Source organism: Pteropus vampyrus, unplaced genomic scaffold, assembly GCF_000151845.1.
Source record: "Pteropus vampyrus isolate Shadow unplaced genomic scaffold, Pvam_2.0 Scaffold19, whole genome shotgun sequence".
Lineage (NCBI taxonomy): Eukaryota > Metazoa > Chordata > Mammalia > Chiroptera > Pteropodidae > Pteropus > Pteropus vampyrus.
The window spans coordinates 6,224,864-6,252,270 of record NW_011888800.1 but is presented as its reverse complement, the minus strand read 5'-3'; the positions used below and the strand labels follow the sequence as shown (position 1 = coordinate 6,252,270).

The window sequence follows — 27,407 nt, the reverse complement described above, 5'->3', positions numbered from 1 at the left end:
TATAACTCAGAAATGATTTGTCCTTAAATAAATTATAAGTGATGGTTAAGTTTCCCAGCTAGCCCTGCAAATGTCATATCCTATTAAGTGAGCTGAGCCATAATAGTAGGTTATTCTGGATATCTGTGTAAAAAGAAAAATTTATTTCTTCTTTCTTGGTGTAGATCCTAGTTAAAATAGCTAAATTGATAAAATTTATTCTTGGACCCTCCCCCACCTCCTATTCTGTACTCTCCCTCATCTTCTAATGCTTTAAGTTCCAAATTATACTTCAATACTTCAGCCCATTCTGCACTACCTCTTGCCCCAAGTACTCCAGGCTCTAAAATCAGAACTACTTTCCATTTCCCCAAAATTTTGAATTTCTCAATTTATAGTAAAACTTCTCTTAATTTAGAAAGAAGAAAATGTCTTTAAGAATATAAATAACTATCATCTAAGTAACTGCAGTGTGACTGAGTCTGTTAAACTGAATAAGCCCTGGGAGAAATTTCAGGCAAAGTATCAAAAGTGAAATAGTTCACGCAACATGAGGAAAGCACTTAATGGGGAGGCATGGCAGGTATGCGTATGCATGTCAAGGATCATAGCTGTCTGCCGATGGCATTGGTGAATATAAATTGTTCCTATAGTTCAGAGCTTCTTCTCCTCCTTTACTTTTGAACACAGACTTAGTTGCTTAGTTTTTCCCCCAGGGGTCTCATGGAAAGCAGCAATGGGAGTTCAGCTTAAGTAGAGAGAGAAAAACAATAGAAACCATAGAAGCATCACATAAACATACAAACAATGGGACAATTTTCCTCAGACTTAATATATCAGCTTAACCTTCCTACAACTAAGTTTAGTTATTTTTATAAATCTGAACTAAATCAATGCACCTACCTTCCCTTTGCTCTTTTAATTTCTTTCGGAAAACTTCAGCCCGGATCTCTTCAAAGGAGAACTCCCCAACTCCTGCATAAATTTTCTCCTTACAATACATCATCTTCTCTTTCTTCTCCTCAGAATCTTGCTGATGGCTTTGAACCCTTTGCAGGAGATCCCCTTCTTCCTTTCCAGGCTTTCTTGTGCTTAGAATGTGGTTTATACTGGGTTCAATTTTACATGGTGTCCTAAAAGAAGCAAAATAATAATTATTCACCATACAAGTCAAATGAGTTATTTCTTAACATGTTTTGACAAAACACAGAGACGATATCAGCAACAAGACTACATGTAATCAATTTCAAAAAAAAAAAAAAAAAAACCAAGGTTGAGGAAAGAGCCTAAAAATAATTTACATGGGTCGTCAACAATTATGTTCTGAGTACTACTGTGTTATGATAAGGAAGGAAATTAGCCCTGAGTTAGAGTCATTAAATACTTTATATTCCTTATAGGTAAAAAAATATAATACTATGTCTTAATCAAACCTAATGTATGAAAAGAAATTAAGCCTATTTTCCACTATTTAGAACCCAAAAGAATCGGAGTTAGGAATACAGCATTTAGGGAACTAATGATGTGAAGTTTAAGGTTCTCAGCTGAGGGGGAAGAATGAGAGTGGTAATATAGGTTTGAAAGGAATAATCATAAAGTTCCTCAATCAGGATAGAACACATGTTTTCAACTCTGGCTATGGATCAGAATCACTTATATACCTTTTATTTTCTTATGTACCTTTTTACAACTAAAGATACCTACCTGGTCCTTACCCCAGATCCACTGAATCAGAGCCTTTAATGGTAGAGTCTAAGGATCAACATGCTTAACCTGATAAAGGACATCTACGAAAAACCCATGCAAACATTATACTTAATGATGAAAAACTGAATGCTTCTCCTGCTAAGACCAGAAACAAGACAAGGATGTCTATTCTTGCCAATTCTAGTCGACATTGTACTGGAAGTCCTAGCCAGGGCAATTAGGCAAAAAAATAAATAAGTAAGTAAAAAAATAAATAAATAAAAGGCATCCAGATGGGAAAGGAAGAAGCAATCTCTATTAGCAGATGACATGATCTTGTTATATAGAAAATTCTAAGAATCCACTTAAAAACTATTAGAACTAATAAATGAGTTCATCAAAAAAGTAAGATACAAGATCAATATATAAAAATCAATTGTATTTTATATACCTGCAATGAACAATCTGAAAACAAAATTATGGAAACAATTCTATTTGTAGCAGCATCAAAAAGAATAAAATACTTCAGAATAAATTTTTTAAAACTAATATGGACAGACACCTGCCTGAAGATAAATAGATGGCAAACAAGCATATGAAAACATGTACTCAACATCATGTCATCAAGGAATTGCAAATTAAAATGAGACACTACCACACATCTATTAGAAAGACTAAAATCTAAAATATCGACACCACCAAATGCTGGCAAGGAATGTGAAACAACAAGAACTCTCACTACTGGTACAGACAATTTGGAAGAGATTTTGGCACTTTTTTACAAAGCTAAATTTAGTCTTACAATATAATCCAGCTAAATGAGTTGAAAACTTGTGTCCACACAAAACCTGCACACAAATATTTATAGCAGCCTCATACAAATGTGCCGAAACTTGGAAGCAATCAAGATGTCCTCCAATAGATGAGTGGGTAAACATCTATGCAACAGAATATCATTCGGCACTAAAAAGAAATTAGCTATTAAGCCACAAAAAGACGTGGAAAATGACATGATCAGACTTGCATTGCAGGTGACCAGGGAAGATTGTGCGACTAGGCCCCACAGGACACCTACTACATAAGACCACTCTACTAAGACCGAGAGACATAGCAACTCTACCTAATACAAAGAAACAAACACAGGGAGGCAGCTAAAATGGGGAGGCAAAGAAACATGTCTCGAATGAAAGAAGAGAACAAAGCTTCAGAAGAACAACTAAACAAAATGGAGACAAGCAATCTACCAGATGCAGAGTTCAAAGTGCTAGTTATAAGGATGCTCAATGATCTTAGTGAGAACTTCAACAAAGAGACAGGAAACATAAAAATGGAGACAGAAAAACATAAAAAACAAATGAAGAATGCAATAATTTAAATAAAGAATGCATTAGAGGAAATCAACAGATTAAATGAAGTGGAGGATCAAAACAGCGATTTGGAAGGTAAGGTAGCAGAAAACACCCAATAAGAATAGCAAAAAAGAAAAAAGAATCCAAAAAAATGAGGACAATTTAAGGGACCTATGAGACAACATCAAGCGTACTAACATCTGCATAATAGGAGTACTGGAAGGAGAAGAGAGCAAGAAATTGAAAATTTGTTTGAAGAAATAATTATGGAAAACTTCCCTAATTGGCAAAGGAAATAGATATACAAGCCCAGAGTGTCTCATATAACATGAACCCAAAGAGGCCCACACCAAGACACATCATAATTAAAATGCCAAAAGTTTGATATAGACAAAGAAAGAATCTTAAAAGCAGTAAGAGAAAAGCAGTTAGTTATCTACAAGGGAGCTTCCATAAAACTATCAGCTGATTTCTCAACAGAACTTTTAAGGCCAAAGGGATTGGCACAAAATATTCAAAATGATAGAGCAAGGACCTACAACCAAGATTACTCTACCTAGCAAAACTATCATTTAGAATTGAAAGATATAAAGAACTTACCAGATAAGAAAAAGCTAAAGGAGTTCATCAACACCAAACCAATATTATAAGAAATGTTAAAGCGACTTCTTTAAAAAAATTAAAAATATGAATTATAAAATGGCAATAACTACATACCTAGCAACAATTAGTTTAAATGTAAATAGATTAAATGCCCCAATCAAAAGACATAGGTAGTTGAATGGACAAGAAATAGAACCCTTACCTATGCTGCCTATAAGACTCACTTCGGATCAAAAGACACATACAGACTAAAAATAAAGGGATGGAAAAAGATATTTCATGAAAATGGAAACAAACAAAAAAGCTGGGGTAATAATACTTATAGAGACAAAACAGACTTTAAAACAAAGGCTATACCAAGAGACAAACAAGGACCCAGTAATCCCGCCTCTGGTTATTTATCCAAAGAAGCCCAAAACACCACTTTGAAGGGACATGTGCTTCTATATGTTCATTGCAGCATTATTTACAATAGCCAAGATATGAAGGCAACTTGGATGTCCATCAGTGGATTAATGGATAAAGAAGAGGTGGTACATATATACAATGGAATATTACTCAGCCATAAACAAAGGATTAAATCTTGTCATCTGCAACAAAGTGGATGGACCTAAAGGTTACTGTGCTGAGTGGAGTAAGTCAGACAGAGAAAGACAAATATCTTATGATTTCACTTATATGTAGAATCTAGAGAACAGGATAAACAAACAAAACAGAAACAGCTCATAGATACAGAGAGCATTTTGATGGTTGCTGGACTAGGGGTGAGTGGGGAAATGGGTGAAAGGGAGAGGGATTAAAAAGTACAAATTGGTAACTACAAAATGTTCATGGGGATGTAGAATACAGCATAGGGAATATAATCAGTAGTACTGTAATAACTATGTATGGTACTAGACGGTACTAGATTTATCTGGGAAGATCACTTTGTAAGTTATAGAAATGTCTAATCACTGTATTGTACACCTGAAACTAATATAATATTGTATGCTAACTATAATTGAAAAAATTAAAAAATACTATCGGCAAATAGAAAAAATAACAGCCTCTTTCGTGTTGAGCACTTATCAGACAGAATTTTTAATTAATCTTACCTATTTTTACATCCCTATACTCCCTAGAATATAGTGGAGGGTTACAGATTAGGAAACTCTTGTACTGAGACACAGAGTACGATGTAGTATTACAACTCCAAAATGTTATGTATTAGACTAAATCTCAGACTGTAGGATTATCTAATCATCACCTATCGTACTTTTTCTTTTTTTTCCCCCTTCACTTCCACCTCTGACCTATGGATGTTGCCATTTCCCGGTAAGAACTGGATCTCTGAAGGCGGGGCATCTCCTCCCACAGGCTCGCGGCGTGCACCCAGGGCCTGTCACTCCTGGCACACTCAGGGCACCTGGTGCGCCCGGGCCTGGCACACCCAGGGCATGGTCCGTGGCTCCACCTGGGGCGCGAAGCCTGGACCTTCTGCATGTAAAGCAGACGTGCTAACCACTACATTATGGAGCCACTCCTCGTACTTTTTCTTATAAATAGAAATGCTAAGGACTAGGAAAAGAATTAGAAAACATCTGTAAGGAAAGAGTAGGATCAGAAGAAAAACTATCATAATTTCTAATTACTGTCAATAACAAAGGTAGAACATCTTACTTAAATCCCAGTAATTATTTTTGACAACAGCAATATAAATATAAACATATCACGTTAAACCTATCATGTTTATTCCTCAATAAAAATATTACCTAATGGTCTGTTAGCTCTAACGTACTCAGAGGAATACAGACATAAAGGAAACACTAAACTGGTTACTTCTACCCCCACAAAGAAGAAAATGCCTTTGGGAACTAGGATAGGGGCCCCTGTCCACTCTTATTAATTCCCACCTCAAAATATCTGGAGTTCAAACTCACATAACTGGCTGTTGTGCAGTCTCTTCCACATACGGAGTAAAACTGGGAAGCATAGAGGGTACAGCTGTCACAGAAGCTGTATTGCCACGAGGCTGGCAATGAAGAAGAAAACTAAAATTACCACAGTTATACATTCTGACACAACATATGCATGCCTAATTATTCAAGAGAAATTAAAAGAGATACTAAAAATATTCCTTTAATCTAAATCTGTAGTTTTTTATAATGTCAGCAAAAACACTAGAGGTAAGAGTCCTTACCCTGTGTTCCAAAGGCCTGCCTGTGTTCCAAGGGCCTGCTTGCAGCTCATTTTCTTTGGCCCTGGACACAGGGGGTGCAATCCATGGCTGGACTGTAGGCGTAGACAGCTCTGCTATAGAAGCCTCATCAGCATTTTCATCAAAAACAGTAATTCTAGAATTACTTTGCATCGGTTGAGGAAATGGATTTTGGAGTCCTCGGTTCTGGTTTGGAGCTAAGAGGAAAAAAATATTAAAATTTCATGTAAAAATTTTAATTATCAACTTAGATGCCAGATAAATTATACCTAAATCATCCCCAAATCAAGATTACTTCTACCATTGAATCAGTTTAAAAATAACAATTTAAAAAACCTTAATGAGTCAAATTACTAACTTTTTAGTCCATTCTGTTTGTTATTTATACTCTCCCAATCTTTTCCTCATCTCCAACCTTTCATTCATATAAATATATATATATATAAATTCTACATCTTATTTCAATAATCATTCGAACATTGTCTAGTTTTATCGGAGACTAACCCTAACTTAATCTTCATTGTTGAGTTTAAAATTTTCTGTCGATGGAAATCAGCTAAGATACACTGAATCTAGAGAAGACAAATTAAAATTAGCCCATTTATTAGGGGTGTTCTCTGTTGTAGGACTGTTTATTACAATCAAGCTTCATTATATGTTCTGAATAAAATATTCTTTAGGACCATATACTCCCTATACTTTAATTCTAGAATCTCCAAGAACATTCTAAATATTGATAAGTTGATACCAAGAAAGGTATAAGAGATTTAAAATAAATATTCTGGTCTGTGTCCAAATTCCATAAATTCAGTTAATAAATTAGTTATTGCTCTCTGTACCTTCTGCTCAATGTTGCTGTGAACCTAAAATTTTCAAAAAATTAGGTGAATTAAAAAAAACCTTATTGTTGATCATCTTCCAGTTTACAAAGAAAGCCTAATTTCTAGCCCCCAAAGACTGAAGACCATATTTATACACTGGCTGAGGCTTTGGTACATGTTTACGTTGACAATACTCGATATTATTAGATCATCTTTCAACTAACAACTCTTAAACTCAGAAACTCTTGATGCTTCCTATATATTAGGTTTTTCTTAGGACAAAATTGTTGACATGTTTTGGTTTTAGTGCACCCTGTGATCTCAGCTCTTCTTAGACTTCCTTCTTTTTGCTACCTAGTACTCAGAAAACTAGGACAGTGTCTATGAATATATTTATATATTATCTCTTTACATAATTTGCCTACCACCCGAGACTAAGTCTCCCATAATAACATTTAACAAACTTACCCTTGAGAGCACCTCCTATACGGCTGATTGGAGCTCTTGCTGTCTTTTTCCCTTTGCTTTTTAGTTCAGCCAGTGTGCTTCGCTGTGGTACAGAGGCTCCAAAAACTTCCTCTTCTTCTTTCTCAAGTGCCAACAGAGTTTGCCGAGTCACTCGAGCTTGGAATTGTCTCAAGTAAAAGAAGAGACAATTAACTTTTGGTGAGATAAGTACTACTTGCCAGATTCAAAATTTCTTCTTCTTCTTTTTTTTAAATTACTTACCTACCTACTTACTTATTTACTTATTTATTTTTATGGTGACATTGGTTAACGAAATCCAGTACGTTTCAGGTGTACAATTTCATGATAAGGCAGGCATACATACATACACACACACGCACACACATTGTATTGTGTATTCATCTCCCATAGTTAGATTTCTGTCACCACATATTTGACCCCTTTTGCCCTATCTACCTTCCTCCTTCTCCCTCCCCAGATTCAAAATTTCTAATTTGTTAAAATAAACAAGGGAGGAGGGTTGGATGGGGTAAGAAATATGTAGAAACAGCCCAAACAAAGTGTTTATTCTTTCAGTAATAAAGAAAGCCACCTTGATATCAGAGTCGGTTTTGGCTAGAATGATTTAGCTCCAAGTTCAATTAATTAAAAATATTCTTGAAGATTACCATTAGGTTGATCTGGGGATCAGATCAGGGTGACTAAGACTAAGATTATAGAATTTATTAAGATCAGAGTTTCCCATCAACTTTTTATTATAAAACTCTTAAATTTATAAAACAGTTGAAAGAGTAAATAAGCACCCATATACTCTTCAGGTACATTCAGCAATTAACATCTTGCCGCATTATTTTATCACTGTATGTGCCTCTTTCTCTTTCTACAAACATACTGCTCTACCCGCTACACACCATTTTTCTGTAATCATATGAAATAAAGGTGCATCCCATGTAACATTTTACTTCAGCAAAGCTGGCAGAAGTTTGAAGACTAAACTTCCTGTGCTGCTGCCAAAGTTTTAAGTATTATCAAAAGGGTAAAAAAACTGAACAAAGTGCAAATGCTGGCCAAGATGGAGTAAGCCCACAATAGCCTCTCTCTCACGGATTAGAATTAAAATCTCTAGACATAATACAGAAAAACAACTGAGGCCTCTGAAAAATAAACAAAACAAGTGCACTGTGGAGAGGAGTTAAACTTGAAGAAACAACCCACTTAGGGTTGTTTCCTGTTTTTTTCCCCTTCTGCTCTTTTTCTCTCGTGGTTTTGAATTGTTCCAACAGTGGGGTTTAAAGCAAAAACTCCTACAGAACCTTCATCTTTCTGGCCAGAGGACTGGGAAAAGGGGACTTTGAGGGCCAGTGAGTATGGGAGAAAAACGGGAGAGGATGAGCTGAAGAAAAGGACCGTTTAACTCTGTACATGAATTGGTGCAAAACCTGGACTCCTGAACTATGCAGGCACAAGGCAGAACCAAAGCAGCACAGAATAGGTTGAGAGAACTGAACTATAATATAAACCACTGTGAAAGTCCCAGACTAACCCCTAAATAACACATACAGGATAGACCCAAAGGTCTTGAAAAATGAACTGACGCTGAGACCATTACCCACATAAGATGAGAAAGAACTTGTGACAGCTGAAGGCTAGTTGCCTACTAAGACAAAAACATCAATATTCTCCACAGAATATCAACCAACAGGACATAGAGTCTAATAATAAGTAACAGAATAGAAAAACCAATAAAATAAAATAAAATATTAAAAAATAATTAGATCATCCAAAAGAAGGCCGGAAAGGGACAACAGATGAACAAGACAGAGAATAAACTGAAAACAAATAATAAAATAGTACACCTAAATCCAACATAATTAATAATTATATTAAATAGTCTAAACATAGCATATTAAAAAAACAGATATTGTAGAATTGAAGAAAAAAAAACAGAATACACATATTTTTCAAGTGTATATGGTATTTTCACCACTATAGACCATATTCTGGGCCATAAAATGAACCTTAATAAATTTAAAAGACTTGAAAACATACAAATTATGTTATCTGACCATAAGGAATTAAATTAGAAATCAGCAACAGGAAGATATTTGAAAAATCTCCAAGAATTTCCTAATGGAATGAAACACTTCTAAATAATCCATGAGTCCAAAGAAAGACACAGGAAAATTAGAAAATAATTCAAACTAAATGAAAATGAAGATATAGTATTATATCAAAACTCATAGGATACAGCTAATGCAGTGCTTAGAAGGAAAAAAAAGCAAAAATTAATAAAATTAAGAACAGAAAATCAATGAGAAAAATCAATGAAACCAAGAGCTCATTCTTTAAAAAGATCAATAAAAATCAATAAACTTCTAGCCAGACTGAGAGAAAAAAAGAGAAGCAGCAAATTACCAATATCAGGAATGAAAGAGGAGAGATTACTATATAACGTACAGACACTAAAAGAATAACGAAGGACTACTATGAATAATTCTATCCCCATAAACTCATCGATTCAAATGAAATGATCTAATTTCTTGAAAACATAAACTACCAAAGTTCACTCAAAGAAATCAAAGATCTAAACAAAAGGAGAAATATACCGTGTTCATGCACAATACTAATCAAAATCCCAGAAATGTATAATTCTAAATTCTAAAATTTATACAGAAAGTTGAAGGACTAGAAGAGCTAAAAAGGACAAAGTTAGAGAACTCATATTATCTGATTTCCAGACTTACTATATAGTTACAGTAATCTGGGTAGTGTGGTATACATTAATGAACTGACACATTGATCAACAGAACAAAACAGAAACCTACACAAACATGATCAAACTGAAACTGATTTTTGACAAAGGTGCAAAGGCAATTTAATGGAGAAAGTCTTTTCAGTAAGTGTCACAGGAACAAATGGAGGTTCATCTGCAAAAGAAAAACTTGACCCATACCTTCCACAAAAATTAACTCAAAATGGATCACAGATCTAAATGTAAAAAGTAAAACTATAAAACTTCAAGATGAAAAGAGGAAATCTTTGTGAGCTTTGGCTGGACAAAATTCTCAGCTATACCAAAAACGTGATCCATAAGAAATAATTGATAAGTTAGACTTCTTCGAAATTAAAAACCTTTATTCTATAAAAGATACTGTTAAGAAAATGAATAGACTCAATTTAAGCTGGGAGAAAAGATTTACAAATCACTTATCTGACGTAAGACTTGTATTCAGAATATATAAAGAACTCTTATGCCTCAAATATACATTATGCTAAATGAAAGAAGCCAGACTACATATTGTATGATTCCATTTATATGACATTATGGAAAAGGCAAAACTGTAGGGCTGGAGAATAGATCAATCGTTGCCAAGGGATTGGGAGTGAGAGTAGGTGTTGACCATAAAGGAATAGCATGAGAGAATTCTATGGCGTGATGGAACTATTCTATAACATGATCATGGTGATGGTTATACGTCTATTTTCATTTGTGAAAATTTATAAAACCATATCCCATAGAATGAATTTTACTGCATGTTAAATAAAAAGTTTTAAATATGCCTTTTAAAAAACTGAGAACTAAGTAAACTTGCCAATCCAAGAGAGCACTTTATGATGCAAAAACAACCATTTTCAGCCACTAGTTTTAAAGAGTTAAGACAAGCTCCAGAGAAACAGCATACCGATGCTGGGATTGCAGTCTTTCCAGTGGTTCAGCCTTCTGTTGAATTCCATCCTGAAATATCATGTCTGCTTTCTTAAAGTTTTCTCTAGCTTCATATTCTTCAGCCCATGAAATATAGAACTGAGCAAGTGAAATGCCAATCCCTTGGTTGTGTAAATAACTGTACATATCCAAAGGCTCATTGCATAAATGTCCCTGTAACAAATTAAAAGCATTAAGAGTTAACCAATTTCTATTCACTTACTGTCTATTATGTGCCAAACAATCACTGGAGATACTATCTGTAGTTTCTGCATTGAAAAAAAAAAAAAAAAAGTCTATTATAATACAATGTTGTAAGGACCATACTGGGAAGACCTAAAAAGTAGACAAGAGATTAATTTGTAAGCAAACAGGATGGGGAGGGAAGACTTCAAGAAGGTATATTTGAGTATGGCCTTGAAAGAGGAATAGACTTATATCAGGTAAAGAATGAGAAAGGAAAGGCACTCTAGGCACAAATAGTTTGTAAGGGGTTCAGGCAAGATAGCAGTTTAAAAAAAAAGGTGTGACAGGTCTTGAATGTGAAGTTAATCAATTTTTGATTTAACTGATAGTCAATGTATGTGTGTTGGGGTAGGACAGCTATAAGCAAAGGAATGACATGGTCAAATCTGTACTTTAGAAGGAACCTTATAAGACCAAATATAATGTAGGTAATTCTAGTAACAAGAAGGTGGGGTGGGGGTGGAAATCACTAAAAAGCCCACACCATTAACAGTTTCATACCTATTTTCTTTAGTCTTTTATACAGTATAAAAGGATTTTTATCATTTTTATAAAATGTTAATATAAAAATTGCTTTTATTCCACTTAATGTATCATTTATTTTTCTATGCTGATGCTTACTCTATTATTTTTAAATAGATGAATAATGTGTTACCTATATCTTCCATCATTTAACTATTCCTATTTTGGGGATGAATAACTTTTAATTTTGCCCAATTATAATTCTATAATAAATATCTTCATGCATACATCCTTTCATGTTTTACATTACTCTCTTAAGATAAATTCCTAGTAGGACTTTGTTAAAAAGTTAAAAATTACTTAAGAATTGTACAAATTTAAAATGCTAGTAGTGATTCCCAACTATTTTCACAGAAATACTTATTTTTAAAACTTTCTAATTTCATATAAATATAGCATTTCAGTATTCTAATTAGGAGCTCTTTTACTACCAGGGAGGCTAATATCTTGTTTATTTATGAGATATATTTTCTCTCATACCTACCTTTTCCTGCTTGTCTAGCCTAAGATAAGTCCTCCTTTTACGTGTGCCTTTACAGTTCGACACTTCTGTTTTTTTTGTTACTTACAATTAATGCTTAATATCTGTCTTTCCTAATAAAGTAAGTGCCAAAACCCCAGAAAATATTGCTACTATAACTCAGTCTCTAGCCAGGTTTTGGTAGAAAAAGCCTGAATAAATGAAATGCTCCATTTACATCTCTGACAAAAACAGTATTTTATAGTTTAATTTTGTAGTAATTCATTAAATTGTTTTTTCTGCTTACCCCAATTAGTGATGATTTTCCATATGTGATGGTGTTTCAAGCAAAGTTATAATTCTGAATGTGCTATAAGATCCAGTCCTTGGTATCTGTTACCATATAAATAAGGTTTAACGTTTCACTTTGTTAACAGCTTTCTGAACAGCTCTGATGCAGCATAAGACAGCCAAAAAAAGGTTGGCTGTCCCATGGTTATTCCAGAGTGCTGAATGAAATCACTTAAGAAATAACATAAATAAAAGGATATCGCGGTTAGAGTAATAGATCCAAAAGTTAAAATCTTTTTGGTAACTCCTAAAAAAGCCAAACTAAGACAATTTTACACTTTTAATTAAAAATACAGGATATTTTCTAAGAACAAAATTTTCCTTAGCTAGACTGTAATTATCCCTTATAAAAATAACTCTGACTGGAGACATGTTTCTGCAAAGCAAAAAGAGTAGTGAGAAAATCATCTCTCACTCTTCCTAACCATCCCATAAAGAAAAAAAATTGCAAAATAGTTTAATATGCACCTTGTTATCCCCATACAAAGTTCAGACTATTGCTGATCGTTCTAGGGCTGATCATTTGAATTTTAGGGTTGTCTAGATTAGTGCTTCTCAGATTACCTGTGGTGAAGGGGCCAGCTTTGGGAGTTTGTATGTGTGTAAGAATTTCCATTTCATTGCGGACTGACAGTTTTTGAAAATATAATAAAAACAGAAGTTACCAGATAAATGATAATGTGTTTGGATGTTGTGGCAACGTCAAATCGTTAACAAAATTTCTAAATAATTACTACTCTCAATTTTCGTGCTTAACTTGAATAGTCTGCAGACCATTCTTTCAGTAGCACTGGTTTAGAATATGATTTTTACTTTAAGATAATGTCATTGCTCTTCAGTACCAGCACCAGGTTAGCATAAGCGAACAGAGAAATTATTCTAATTGTTACTTTTAAAAGCTCCAAATATATACAATCATAGAATCCTGGGATTTAAGTCACTTTAGAGGTTTACCTAGTCTAAATTTTTAATAAATTTCATATAAGAATATTATATAAGAATATTACATAGAATAGAATGAAAAACAAAATCTATTAGTGTACCACCACCCAGGGACTATGGTATGCACATTAACAAATCTGTTTAGCATTCTTTGGGTACTGTCCTTTGTTACAGATTCCTACAATATCCCTAAGGTAATTTCTCCAACTTGTCAATAAGGATAACAAAATATATCAAATGTACTGTGGAAATAAAGATACATTATGCCTTCGAGATTCACCTAATTTCCTATATTATTAACTATTTGAAGTTTAAAATAAGCCTTCAAGAGATATATTTTAGTCAAAAATTTTTATCAATTTCAAATGCCAATATTTTATAATTGTTGTAAATATTCTATTATTTAGAATTATCCAATCTATTATTTAAATACCTATTTTGTATATTTTTTAATTTTTAAAATTTATTTATTTTTGTAAGTATCTAAATATCTGTTATCTAACATTCTAAATATTTATCACTTACTTTTTTCTTATATCTTTTAGGATAAAAGCAATGAGGTTAATGTCTAAGAAACTCTGGTCATTATTTGATTTGAAGATGTTTCCATAAAAAATCTTCAAGAGTGTTCTAGAAATAAAAGAACTACATATCAAGTAAGACAGTACAAAGTAGTCAGGCAGACATTTTTGGATGCAGCAACATACTAGGTAAAAGAAGCCCAAAGACAGACAAAGAATTAAATATCATTTTTTATGATGATGATTCTCAAAAAGGGAGAAATACTAGAATCACTTACAAAAGCTTTTTCTCAATTTTACTAAACGTCATGTGTTGGCTCCAACATATCTTCTTCCAATACAGTTGCATGACCCAGTGAGGGAAAGAAGGAGGGAGGGAAGGAGAGAGGTACTAAAAAAAGAAAAGAAAAAGAAAGAACCCACTCCTATAGAGAGGTATACAAACCAGCCTTGTGATCACGCTTAAAGGGGTAAAAAACCTTATATAAAAATCCATCTTTAAAGTAGAAACAATTTACCAAATATTGAGTATTTATTAAATGTTTAGTATCTACTAAATGGCTCAGATTTTGCCATTTTTTTGTGTATCAGGATCTCTAGAGAAAAATCTCTTGGTTTAATATTTTAAACTCAAATAGCATCTGAGACTTACCAATTTAAGCCAGAGACTGAGAAATCGAGGATCATTATAATATCTTTTTTCTCCTTGTAGTGCTTCTACAGCTCTTTCTAATAATGTTGACATATTACTCTCCTTGCCCCCCTGAGGATAGTTCTGCTCTGTCCAGTTAATATACCTGAATAGGAAGAAAAGGAAAAGAATATTTAAAAAATGTAATGTGTACTTTTGTTCTTGCTTCAAGACCCATTCTGGATTTTTTTAAAGCAGAAATATCTAATATATTGAAAATGTTTATTTAGAGGTCCTCAGTGACATGACCTAAGCCTGTATTTCTCAAACTTTTCCAAGTATCTCTAATAAGTGCCTGTTGGAAACAATGGGGATGGGATAGAAGGGTGTAGCTCAAAGGTGGATGCCACAAACTTGAAATGTCTTCAGTCTTGAATACCTCAGGAAGGGACGCTATAATTATTCTATCTCTCTGTGTCCCCAAGATACCACTTTATATTCCAGCACACTGCTCAGTACACCCCAATTTGAGAAGCATGGCCACAGGGACTCATGTTAAGTTTCCATTGCCCTTCTAAAATAAAAAGGACTCACCTATCCCAAACATCCAGAGGGTCATTTCCAGTGTAAAATCGAATTTCAGATTCAAATGCCCTGAAATTTAAACAGAAAATGTTAACATAAGCAATAATGACAATAGCCAGAGTGAACAAGTATAACCTCTATTTTTATTCATTTATTCAGTATTTAACATCAATCTAGATAACTCCACTGGAATTTGAGGGTTAAATAGAAAGAAAAGAATAGAATTAGGATTCTGCCTGATAACAGGAAAGACAAAACATGTAGAAATTAGAGAAACAAATTCTAATAAAACATATAGGAAAGCAGTATTATAAAGCAATTTAAAGCTCTGGAACAAGACTCTCTAGGTTCAAATGCAGCTCCACTGATTACTACCTGAATGACACTGGATAAGCTATTTAAACTGTTTTCAGTTTCCTCATCTATAAAATGGGGATAATAATTGTACCTATCTTATTAGGTTGATTAATCTTAAATGTAAAATGGTTAGACACAGTAAGCACTCAATGAATAATAGCTATTATTTTGTATATGATAGTATTGAACTAAATACGTACACAAAAAGATATGTACAAATAAGAATCTTTAAAAAAATTCCATAGGCAACCTTAGTCAGAGAATAATACCATATAGAATTTTGGAAGTATCTTAAAGAAAGTATTAATTATGACTCTGTAAAGACCTGAGAAAGGCAAAGTGCTAAGACTAAGTTGAGACTTACCAGTTGGAAGTATTATATAATAAACAATTTAGATAAATTAAAAAAAAAACTGTATAAGGGGTTATGTTTGATATAAAGAAAAACAAAATAGTCCCCGACACAAAGGAATTTATACTCTAATAAAAGTTTCTTAAAAAGTTAAACATACATTTATTTTTAAACATACATTTATGACCCAGTAATTCCATTCCAATAAAAGTGAAAATCTATGTCTACAAAAAGCCATGCACAAGAATGTCCATAGCAGCTTTATACATAAAGCACACAAAACTGGAAAGAATCTAAATGTCCATCAATTGATGAATAGATAAAAAAGTATTCCACTTTTTTATTGCAATAAAGCAGTAAAAAGGAATAATTTATTGATATATGCAACATGATAAAGCTTAAAAAAACACGCTGAGTGAAAGAACTGTATGATTCCATTTATACAGAATATTCTAGAATGAGCAAAAGTAACCTATGGTGATAGAATGTGATCACTGGTTGCTTTGATTGGGAAGGGGCATGAGAGAACTTACTGAGGTAATGAAAATGTTGTCTTGAAATGCATGTCAAACAGTATATATAAAAATCTCAGCATTTCACTGGATTTAAATTACCCTTAAAAAAAAAAAAAAAACACCAGTCCTTAGGAACCAACTAAATAAAATTAGGGTGAGAGCAGTAAGATAATTTAGGTGAGTTTTGGTACCAGTAACCAAAATGGAGTAGAAAAAGGAAGGTCATTTATGTAAGAAGAGATTCAGTATTTAATACGTTAGTGAAATATTTATCTAATTATATGCTATAAGAGATAAAAAGACACTTAGAAGGCAAGGAAGGGATGTACACAGTTGTTAAACAATCCTGGAAAACTTGAATATGGACGGAGAATGGAGGAAAAAGAACAGAGACAGGTAAAATGCAGTAGGAAGCCCATAAGAAAAATGGAAGAGTAGTTAGAGAAGTAGAAAAACTAGTATAACTAAGTGTAATGTTCCAGAAGCCAGGAAGAAGAGGTAAGATTAGAACACCACCAACTCTGAAACAGAACCATAAAACCTAATGCTTTTAAAGATCCAATGAGATGAACAGGGATATTCATTACATTATAACCCACAATTATGATAATTTGTGTATGATTGAGGGTAGAAACTGATACTTTACTTTTTTGAAAAAAGCATATTTATCAAAACATGTATTAGTCAAAGGAGAACAAATTCCCTATATCCATTTGAATAATGTACTAGTATTTTTCAGCTTTTGTTTATCCAGAGCTTGTTAAATGATTATTGAGAAATTTTTTAGTATAAAGTTTCTCTGAGGTTTATTTACATTTTCTTTGGAGATCACTATTTCTTTTTGGCATGTTATCAAAAATACTTTCCTAGAAACTTAATAATTGAATATACATGAAAGGTAGTAGATTCATTCTCCCTCAGCACTCAGAATCCAAAGAAATTTCTCTAATTGATTACTATCAAAGAGTTAATTCTGTTTAGGGATTCAGAGTGACATAATACTTCAGGGAAATACTGTAATTTGATACTTGCTTTACTCTGCTTTGCATTGCCCCCTGTATAAGATGTATTTCTATTGATACAAGAGTTTGGCTGCTCCATGATGAAATGAAATCCTATACCTCTTGCTCTTAATCATACTTGAGGAGATCTTTAGATAGCTGTCATGTGATGAAAAAGCAGGTGGGGAACAGATTCTCATACTACCAATTTTTGAAGAGTACTCCCTATGCCATTGTGCATCGATCCATACACATTATCTACCACAGTCGAGGATGAATGATGACAGGTTGAGCCACAACTGTTTTACACACCGTTTCTGCTGCTGTAGAGTAGTGTTACGGGCAGATTCTTGCTGTGCCAATATTCCCTGAAGTGTGGACATGCTCCGCCCCTGCCTTAAAGGTTGCACATTTTCTTTACTCAGCTCCCATTCATCTCCCTCCAGAGACATGGCTTCACTATGAAGGGAGAAACAAAAGTAAGTCTCATACAAACACGGAGTTATTATATCACTAGATTATTGTAAATGTTTTCAGATAAGCGATTACTCATGATCTCTGTGTTGAAGATCATGGGCAGGCACACTAGTAGTATTATTATTACTCTCCTAAGCTTCTGAGCCTTTCCAAATTTACGGCTCTAGTATTTGCCTAATGAAAGAGAATGTAGCAACAGTATTGTAGACAGTACTGTAAGAATAAAGTTTAAGGAAGGAAGAAAAGAAGGGAAAAAAGTATTATAAATTTAGCAAAGTAGACAAAAAGCAGTTCTATGCTTACCATTGAATGCATCATTTAGTTTAATTTAGAATTAGCAAAGTGTTCATCAGACTAACATCTATGTTTCAACTGATGACTTAAAACTGAAGTTTACATATATAGGCAGCCCAAAGCAGAAGCAGAAAAATACACAGTTTACTGGTCACAACAGCCCCCTTCCCCAAATTTTATCAAGTCTGTGGGGGGGCATCTCCACAACTTTTTTTGGAGGCAATCACCATATTGAATATGTACTATGAACTTCAGAGTTCCACACTGGACAGATAGAAGCCTATTTCTGGATGCGAGACATTATCTCTGGGTTTAAAACAAAGAGACAGATTAGGAACTAATCTTCAAAATAGAGTAAAAGGTATGATCTCAGTCTAGATGCCAGCAAAAACTCTCTTGAAGAAAATAAAGTATAAGTGGTTAATAATTTAGGTTGTAACTACCCACATCTTTTTAACATTGTGCGAATCCTGTAATGGCCCTGTCATTTACTTTTGTATCCCCGTGGTCTAATACAAGATCTGACACTAGTAAGCACTGAACAAATATTTGTTCAGTTCATCTTTCTTCTCGCTCTTAAATTAATTAAATTATCTCAGTTAAATGTCCTAAACTGAGTTGCTTCTTCGTCTACCTGCCTCCTCTCAGGCCTGCTCCTCCCACAGCCTTCCCTCATCTCAAATAAATGGCAATTTCACTTTTTCAGTTGCTCAGGTCAAAAGTCTTAGTGCTAACCGTGATACCCTTCTCACAACTCTCATTAACTGAGTAAATTTTGTTGGTTCTACCATCAACTTCTTCTCACCATCTCCACTGTTTCCAGCTTAGCTCAAGCTCCAACTTCTCTCGCCTGAGTTATTTCGATAACCTCTTAACTGGTTTCTTTACTCCTATCCTTTTTTGCCTTTAGTCTTTTCAACAATTCAGCCAAAGTGATCCCATTTAAATTCATGTCATATGTCTTTCCTCTACTCAAAACCTTCCAATTACTGTCGATTACAATCAAAGTAAAAGCCCAGTCCTTACAATACCTGCATCCTCACCTTTTTTCCTCCGTTTCCTTTTACTCTCCACGTTCATTCTGCTCCAGCTACTTTGCCAGGTGCAGCTCCTCCCCTAATCCTTACCCTCCATCCAGCATTTGTACTTCCCCCACATATAGGCATCATGAGCTCTTGAGTTTCCTTCAAGTCTTGACCCAAATGACATTCTCAGTGAGGCTCCCTGTTCAAAACTATCTAAAATTGCACCAACCCTCTCCCCAACACTTTTTCTTTTATTTTTATTTTTTTGGTACTGACCACTATCTAACTTTTAGTTTATCTTGTTTATTGTCTGTTGTCCCTAAACTCATCCCCCCTAGAATCTAAGCTTCAGGAGGGTGGAGATCCTTTTATTTGCTGTACCTAGTGCTTAGTAGATTGCTATTTACCTAAGTATTGTGTACCCCATAATGAAAACGCATACAGAATTCCAACCCGTTAGAGCTGATACATATTTATATAAAGAAAAGCAGTAAGCATATTTATATGAAGAAAAGGGCTTTTTATATTTCTAACTATGTTAGTGGCATAATGACAGCAACTACCATTTCTTGAGCACTTATTTGGAGGCAGAGTGTTACTTTACAAACACTTTGAGTTTTCCCAGAACCCGCAAGGTAGGATTAATTTCAGCATTTTCCATATTAAGACGTGTCCAAGGTCAAACAGTTAGGAAATGGCTGAACTGAGATACAGCCCCCACTACAAATTCCAAGCTCTTTGTACCACTGGGGTTCCACAGCCTTCTTTGTGTTGAAGCTGAATGCAGCAGGATTCTTATCCGCCCGCAATTCCACTGAGGTCAGTGCTTACTTTGAGTCTTCCCCTGCACCCCTTGCATTCGACTCCAACAGGAAGGAGGCTGCGGCCTGGCCTGCTCTTCTAATGACCGTGCCACTCCTCTCCTTGACTGTTCTGAATGGGGCCCTGTCGGGTTAGGCATCCTTGGGTCTCGCAGGCCCAGCTCCCAGTCCTTCTCCCGTACCTACCTCGGTCCACCCTCTTCCTTCTTCATTGCCGCCATCCTGCATTCCTGGCTCAGGTCCTCCACCTGCCGGGGCCTTTCCTCAGCGCCGGAGACCGTCTGAATTTCTTTCTGCAACCTGTCCTTAGAGGTATCGAAGCGACCAGATGGTGTTCCAGGACAAAAGCACGAAGCTCCCTCTCACAAACTAGCCATCTCAAGACCAGCCGCCAAGTTTCAAATTTAACGGTCCCGCGCGGACGACGTATCCACGCCCCTCCGTTCCTGCGTACTCGCGCCCCTTGCTCAAGGTATTCTGGGGCTTGTAGTTTATCCCGGTTTTAGCCCTTGCAGTCGCGCTGCATAATGGGAGTTGTAGTTTCCAGAATCTAAGGTACCCAAGCCTCGGGTCCCGCCGGCTTAGTCGTTATAAATTCTTTGCTGGCGCTCCCTGTGTCCTACCTCTAAGGCCAGTCTCTGAGCCAAGCAAGGCACACTTTAAGCGTCAGAATGTCCTTGATGTTTTGAGTATAAGGCGATTGAATGCTTGTGCTTGGCCTGATTTTTTTCTGGGGTGTTTGGCTAGGCTATAATCACCCGTGCTGCTTTCTGCCCCAACCAAGACTCACGTGTGTCCAGAGTTCTTAAGCTGCTCTGACCCAGATGTTTCCTGCCCACCTCTTGAATTCAAAAAAGTTGGATTCTAGTTCTGTAAACATCATACCAAAGTTACAGCTTTAGGTAAACCACATAATCTCTCTGACCTTTAATTTTCTTCATCTATAATGTGGTGATGATATTGCTTTGATTTCTCTGCTACACAGTCCACAGGCAGAAAACACAGCTATGCCATGACTTCCAAGGTTTTGCCTCTTTGCCACTTCAGGAAACCACCTCTACTGACACTGGACTCTTAGGCTCAGTTCCAATTTCTTGAGGAAGAAACTAGTACGTCAGTTGTGACCAAGGGAGCAGATGATGCTTAACCCAGAACTCATGTGATATCATAGGACTGGGCCTCCTATTTCACACCTCTCCTCTTCTTCACGTTGGTAAATTTTCATTCTCCATTGAGTAACAGTTTCAGGACTTTATCTTTCCAGGTTCAAATTCAGACTCAGTAGTCATTCTAATTAGCTCCTTCTCCACACAGTCACTGGGGCTAATAGATTTGGGGCTCTAATTGTTCAGGCCCAAATTACATGTTTCACCTTGGGACTGAGATAAGGGAAGGATTGGTTCCCCATAGGAAATTTTGATTACTCTTTACTTCCAAGTCCTCTACACTCAGGAAGCTTCCCTGGATTATGGGTGATGTGGTATATGGGATTCTCTCTCTGGCTCATTTTATCTCTTATCTGTTGTACTAGTACCGACCTAGCCCCTCATTTCCTTTCCCTAGAGTGTCCTGTTCACAACCACAACTCCTCAATTTCAACTGTTTCCTATAAACTGTCTCGGAAGCATAGTATTCACTCCTTTGATCTCAGCCTTGTAGCCTACTCAGATGCCCAATAAACTGTGATACAACACAGAACACATTCAGTCTAAACCCTTTGCTTGCTTCACCAGAAAAAGAGGGAGACAGATAAAACAAAAACAGGAACAAAATGTGTGACAGAGGTGCTCTGCGGTCTTATTTGAAATGTGAATTCTTATTCGGCTGGACTATGGCCGAGTGACAAACACAGGGCCAGCACAGGCTTCAACAGCAGCAGCAATTGTGAGAGAAGTGAGGATTAAGCGCTTACACATTTATGATCCAAAGATGATGAGGCAAAATCTCAGCCTGAGTATTTTAACATGTTAGGCATTGGTGGGACACAGAAGATGTGAACGGTGAACTAGATACAGTTCTTGTCTTCTAGGAACTTAAGGCTAATGGAGAGACAGGTAAATAAAAAAGGCAATTTCAGTACATCGCTGCCACAACCAGATGTAAATAAAAACAGTGGGCCATGGAGGCACATAGGAAGAGCTTCTAACCTAGGCCTAGGGAGAAGAGATCAGGGAAAATTTCCTAGAGAAGATGAAGGGCAAGGAGAATTTGACACAAACTATTGAGCACAATACAAGTTATGTAGCTGCTGAAGTTTTTAAGGTGCGCCCACCTCCTCTCTATTCCCCACTCTCTCCATTGAGTTCTTGCACCCAGGCCTCACCTCTTTAGACCTCGCATGCTGGCCCATCAAAACTTACCTATCCTGTGTCCTATTCTTCTCACCTAACTATCACATTGAAAACATATGAATTAAATCACACAAAGATGTTAATGAGTTAATGCTTTAATGAAATATTTTCCACATCATTTTCTAAGATGACAATAGATGGTACAGGGGAATAAATGTCTGATGTTTAAATAAGTTTCTGAAATATTAAATGGCATCTTTACTGAAAGGCTCTCTAAAGCCCCTAATATGCCAAAGTGTACCATGACTCTTTAAGGGAGGAGGGGTATTGGTTTTCTATTGCTGCTATTACAAACTGCCATAAACTTAGTAGCTTAAAACAACACCATTTTGTTATCTTACAGTTTGGTAGGTCAGAAGTTTGACTCAGTCTCACTGAGCTAAACAAGGTGTTGGCAGGACTATGTTTCCGGAGGTTCTTTTGGAGAATTCATTTCTTTTTTTCCAGTTTTTAGAGGCATTCACTGGTATTCTTTGGCTTGTGGTCCCCTTCCTCCATCTTCAAAGCAAGCAACAAAGCACCTCTCTGGTTTCTGTCACCACATCTTTTTCTCTGACCACAGTCAGGAAAATCTCCCTTCTTCTAAAGGCTCATGTGATTAATTTGGACCCATCCAGATGATCTAGGATAACCTTTCTATCATCTCAAGGTCCTGAACTTTTATCAAATCTGCCAGGTCCCTTATGTTACATAAAGTGACATATTCACAGGTTCCATGGATTAGGACGTAGATGTCTTTGGGGGCCATTATTTTGCCTACCACTGGGGGTGCTGAAATATGTTGGTATCAATGTTGGTGTCTCTAAACTTATTTGATCATAAAGAAATCTTCTCACACATCTTTCAGAACAGATTTTAGGCTCTTTATAGTTTAACAGTAGGCCTCAGGAGAAGAAAATACACAAAGGAATAAATCTTGGATGTGGTTCCATAGTGTAGCAGTTAATACATCTGCTTTATATGCAGAAGGTCCTGGGTTCATGCCCCAGTGGAGCCACAGTCCATGGTCTACTGCCATGCCACCCTGAGCAAGCCTGATGTCTGATCTGGGAAGCTAAGCAGGGTTGGGCCTCATTAGTACTTAGATGGGAGACCACCTAGGAAGACCAGGTGCTGTAGGCATAAATAAAAATAAAAATAAAAAAGGAATAAATCTTAATGGTGGAATTTCAGGCACAATGGCAATGTGTAGCAATTGGGGACTAGCAAGCCCCTCATTTTCATCCATTTACTTTACATGCAAAGCCATACCTATCTGCATCAGTGGCTATTAGAGGGATTTAATTGTCAGAAAATATATGATCTCTTACTTGGTCTTGTGGAGATGCATATGTTCTTGATTGTCAAAGGCTGATTTCCCCCAACTTTGCCTTCATGGATTATACAAAATCCAGCTTTAGCAGGCTAAACACTGCAAAGATGAAAACTCTGGGTCTCCAGGGAACCCTTGGACAGACTACTTGTTTACTGTGCAACCACAGGAGGAGGGAGAGACTGTCTGGGGGTGGGAGGAAGGTCAAGAGAGACCGAATGGGGGTGTTGTGTGTTCAGGGCCTGAAAGAGACCACATCTGGGAAAGCAGCATCACCATGCTGGCCTTTACCCCAGCAACAGATCAGCCAATCAGAATAGCATCTGCATCTTGTACTTACCAGTGATGAGGTATCTTGAGGTAGAGGAGCCAATGAGAAAGAGGCATAGTAATCCAAACCATCTTGTGTTGCCAGGAGGAAGGGAGGTGAAGGGTGAAAAGATACATTAGCCTGGGGCTAGGGGCTACTGGCTGCTGCCCAGTTGCATCTCACAGTAGCTGTTGCTGACAGGGTATTAGGGTACTCTCCAAGGAGCTGGGTTTCTCTCTTTCATTTCATGGAAACTCTTTTCTAGACTATGCTTCTGCTTTTCTGCAGAGCTAACTTACTTTTCATGGGTCTTCTCAAACCATTAAAAATTGCCTGACCCAGAATTTCTATACTGATATATGCAAAAAACATACATACTGAAAGAGGAGATACCAGTTATCAACTTTTTTACCTCTGGCAGAAAAGAGCCAAAAGGTTGGAATGGCCCATAAGCTGAGGAACGGAAGAAGTCATATGGTAGGGCTATTAAGAAACAAGGTAAGAAGTGGATCTAAATAAGCTATGTAGCTAATAGGTAGTGCAAAATTAGGCTGTTTTGCTCTGGCATTAACTTGACCAGAGTTTTGTTCTTCAGGAAGGTCTTGGAAAATCTAAAGAGTTCCCAGGTATTCACTACTGTGCTCAATTTACACATGAGGCAATCCAAACTCAAAAAAATAAAGTGGCTATGAGAGTTCCCATTGAAGAAGAGCAGAGTAGGATCTTAACGTTGCCAGCTTCTTATTTCAAGCCCAGTACTCTGGGTACCACAAACTTCAACTCTAATTTGAAGGATTCAACCACTTCTAATGTTTAATAAACTTCAGCTTCTAGAGAAGCTAAACTTTACGTTCAGGGAGAGGAGTGAACGATGCTAGGGTCTCCCAGCATCACATGTAGTGGGAGTCTCCACTCCAATGTGTTATATATTGCCCAAAACCTGATGGGCGGAGCCCCTGACAGGCAATTTTGTTTGCCTTGAAGGAAGAGGAATGGTGGATGCAGGAGTGTTTTCCCATGAGGAATGAGGAGGCCACCTGATAGCCACCTTGGACAGTGACCCTCCTTGGCATGGCCCTGAGGACCCCTGGCCTTGTGGAGAGAGGGCCTGTGGCAGAGGCTGCAGGAGGCTATTCTGTGTAAGGCTGGCTTCCAGCAGCACTGTCTTCATGCCCAGGTGTTGAAGGTACAGCGCAGCTCCAGCATCTCAAAGACTGGCCACTCCGAGAGCACTGGGAGACCACTCCTGGGCCTAGACATCAGCACCCTCGTAGCTGGCTTCAGCAGACGTGAGATACCCCTCATTGGCCTCAGAGACAGAGCAGGAAAAGACGAACAGGGCAGATGATAGGTGGGAACTGCAGGAAGTGGACCAGTTGGTAGGCACAAGACCTGCGAAAAACACCCAGATGACCTGAGGGAGGCTTCGAAAGGGGGGCTGACTCAGGGCTGCATATATAATTGTACAAATTATGTTGTGCCTAAGACTGCCTGGCCAGAGGCACAAATGGGGACAATTTTTACTGTTTTGTTCACTCAGAGTAGGCACCTTTAAAAGTTTATCTGTCCAGAGGGGCCTTTTTCTAATTCACACAAAGCACAGCATACACTGACTGTGGCACTGGGCCTGGAGGTCCTATGGAAGAGCCCGTGGAATTTTCATTATTCTGTTCCTGTGGCTCCACAGTGGTGAAGCCTGAGCTAATGAGTTACATACTGGTCTTTCCATCCTCGTTCAAGGAGGTGGTGATCCCATGATAATCAAACAGCAATTGGGATGGCTCTTGGCAGAGCCAACCAACGTGGGAAAGCTGACAGAAAGATGGCGTGTCTAGGGGTAGGTATGCCTGGGCTTCCATCGCTTCTCTGCCAAAGCCGGCTTCCTTGCTCCCTCTCTCAGACGTTGCCTCCTGGGACCTGGTGCAGACTGACATTCTGAGGGGCCCAGCGGTGGAGACATTCCTGCGGATCTAAGCTCTACATTGCTTTTCTGAGGAAAGGCCAGAGGTCAGAGGCCCCCAGGCTGGGAGAGGGTGAGACAATTGGAAACAACTTAGTTTGGCTGAATGTGGGAGCCAAGCATAGAGATGTTTGGATCACACTGTGAGAAGCTGACCATGGCTCGGTGTGGGATGATTCAGAGAATTATGTGAGGTGACAAGCTATTTGGCCTCTGTTCCTACTTCTACACTCTACCCAAAAAGCCGTCCTTTTTTGTCCTTGTCTAGAAGGATAGGTCTTTTTCAGGATTGGCCAACATTCTTCCTTTCTTAAAACAGTTCTGAAACTGAAGGCCAGGAGGAAACCTGAATTTAGGACCTTTCTAGAACAGTGGTCCCCAACTTTTTTGGCACCAGGGACCGGTGCTCCTATGAGAGAATCTAATGCATGATGACCTGAGGTAGAGCTGAGGCAGTGATGCTAGTGCTGGGGAGCCGCTGCAAATAAAGATAAAGCTTCAGTCACTTGCCTGCCGCTTACCTCCTGCTGTGAGGCCCGGTTCCTAACAGGCCATAGACTGCTACTGGTCCTTCTTCTCAGAGGTCTTAGGACACGTTGCCTCTGGGAAGTTTCTGTGCCTCTCCTCCAACACAGGCTCCCGAAATGAAGCAGGGAGAAGAGAATTCAGAGATAGGCACATACTGTCTCCTAACAGCCCAAATCTAATCCTGTTCCTGATTTTTCATCCAGGCCCCTTGTAAGGAGTTAGGGAAGGTGATGGGCATCCCAAGAGAAGAGGCAGTGATGTTTGCCCACTGTGGTCTCTGTGTTTTCACTAGGAAAGCTGTAGTATTGAGAGGGTGGCTTCTGCCAACTATGTTCCTGGACCAGACAGACCGTGGACACAGATTACATATGGCACTGTCATGGGGAAAACCCTGATGCACAAATAGGTATAAGAGAGGCTCATCTCTTCCATTCATGGGCTGTAGTTTCCTCAACTGAAAAGAAATTGGACTTGCTGGCTCCTCCCAGCAGTCAAAGGCTCTGTGTTTCACCGTTACACTCTGTTTCTCACTGGACTGTTGAGCCCCGAGGCAGGGTGTGGCAGTTCTTGCTCATCATTGAATTCCAGGTCCTGGCCCAAGGCAGGTGCTCATTAAACAGTGGTTCATTGACTGAGAGAAGGGAACAATAAAGAATAGTTAGCACATGACCTTGTTAGACCAAGCACTCCAGGATGTTCTTCATTCACTCAACAAACATTTATTGAATATTTTGTATCAGGCACTGTGCCAGATGCCAGGAGTATAAGTATGGGGAAAAAAGAGAAAAAGAGCCCAAGTGCTGTGCTCAAGAAAAACAATCTGTAACATGGCAGTTTATGAACTATAACCCAGCATGAGCCTAGAGTTTGGGGAGCTCAAAAGAGGATGCAGCCCCTCCCCCACCTGACCTTGGAGGCTGAGAGAAGAGAGGTCAGAAAGTGCTTCCAACAAGGGTCTTGAAAAAATGATTAGGAGTTACTAGATGGAGATGAAGGGCATTCAAGGCAGAAGGAACAGAAAGTCTAATGAAAGGAGG

The 27,407-nt window shown here is 37.4% G+C and overlaps 1 protein-coding gene across 1 annotated transcript in view; it reads right to left on the bottom strand.

Moving 5' to 3' along the window:
• Window positions 1–20,349, bottom strand: part of BUB1B (BUB1 mitotic checkpoint serine/threonine kinase B) — a 40,382-nt gene extending 20,033 nt beyond the window's left edge. Inside the window, exons 1-9 of the mRNA XM_011354902.2 lie at window positions 20,096–20,349; window positions 17,605–17,751; window positions 15,077–15,136; window positions 14,504–14,648; window positions 10,787–10,983; window positions 7,104–7,270; window positions 5,797–6,011; window positions 5,537–5,628; window positions 883–1,112 (exon numbers count right to left, since the gene is read on the bottom strand). Coding sequence (XP_011353204.1) covers window positions 883–1,112; window positions 5,537–5,628; window positions 5,797–6,011; window positions 7,104–7,270; window positions 10,787–10,983; window positions 14,504–14,648; window positions 15,077–15,136; window positions 17,605–17,751; window positions 20,096–20,130 — 1,288 coding nt within the window. The 5' untranslated portion in view covers window positions 20,131–20,349. The remainder of the gene's footprint in view (window positions 1–882; window positions 1,113–5,536; window positions 5,629–5,796; window positions 6,012–7,103; window positions 7,271–10,786; window positions 10,984–14,503; window positions 14,649–15,076; window positions 15,137–17,604; window positions 17,752–20,095) is intronic.
• Between the last annotated feature and the right edge of the window lie 7,058 nt (window positions 20,350–27,407).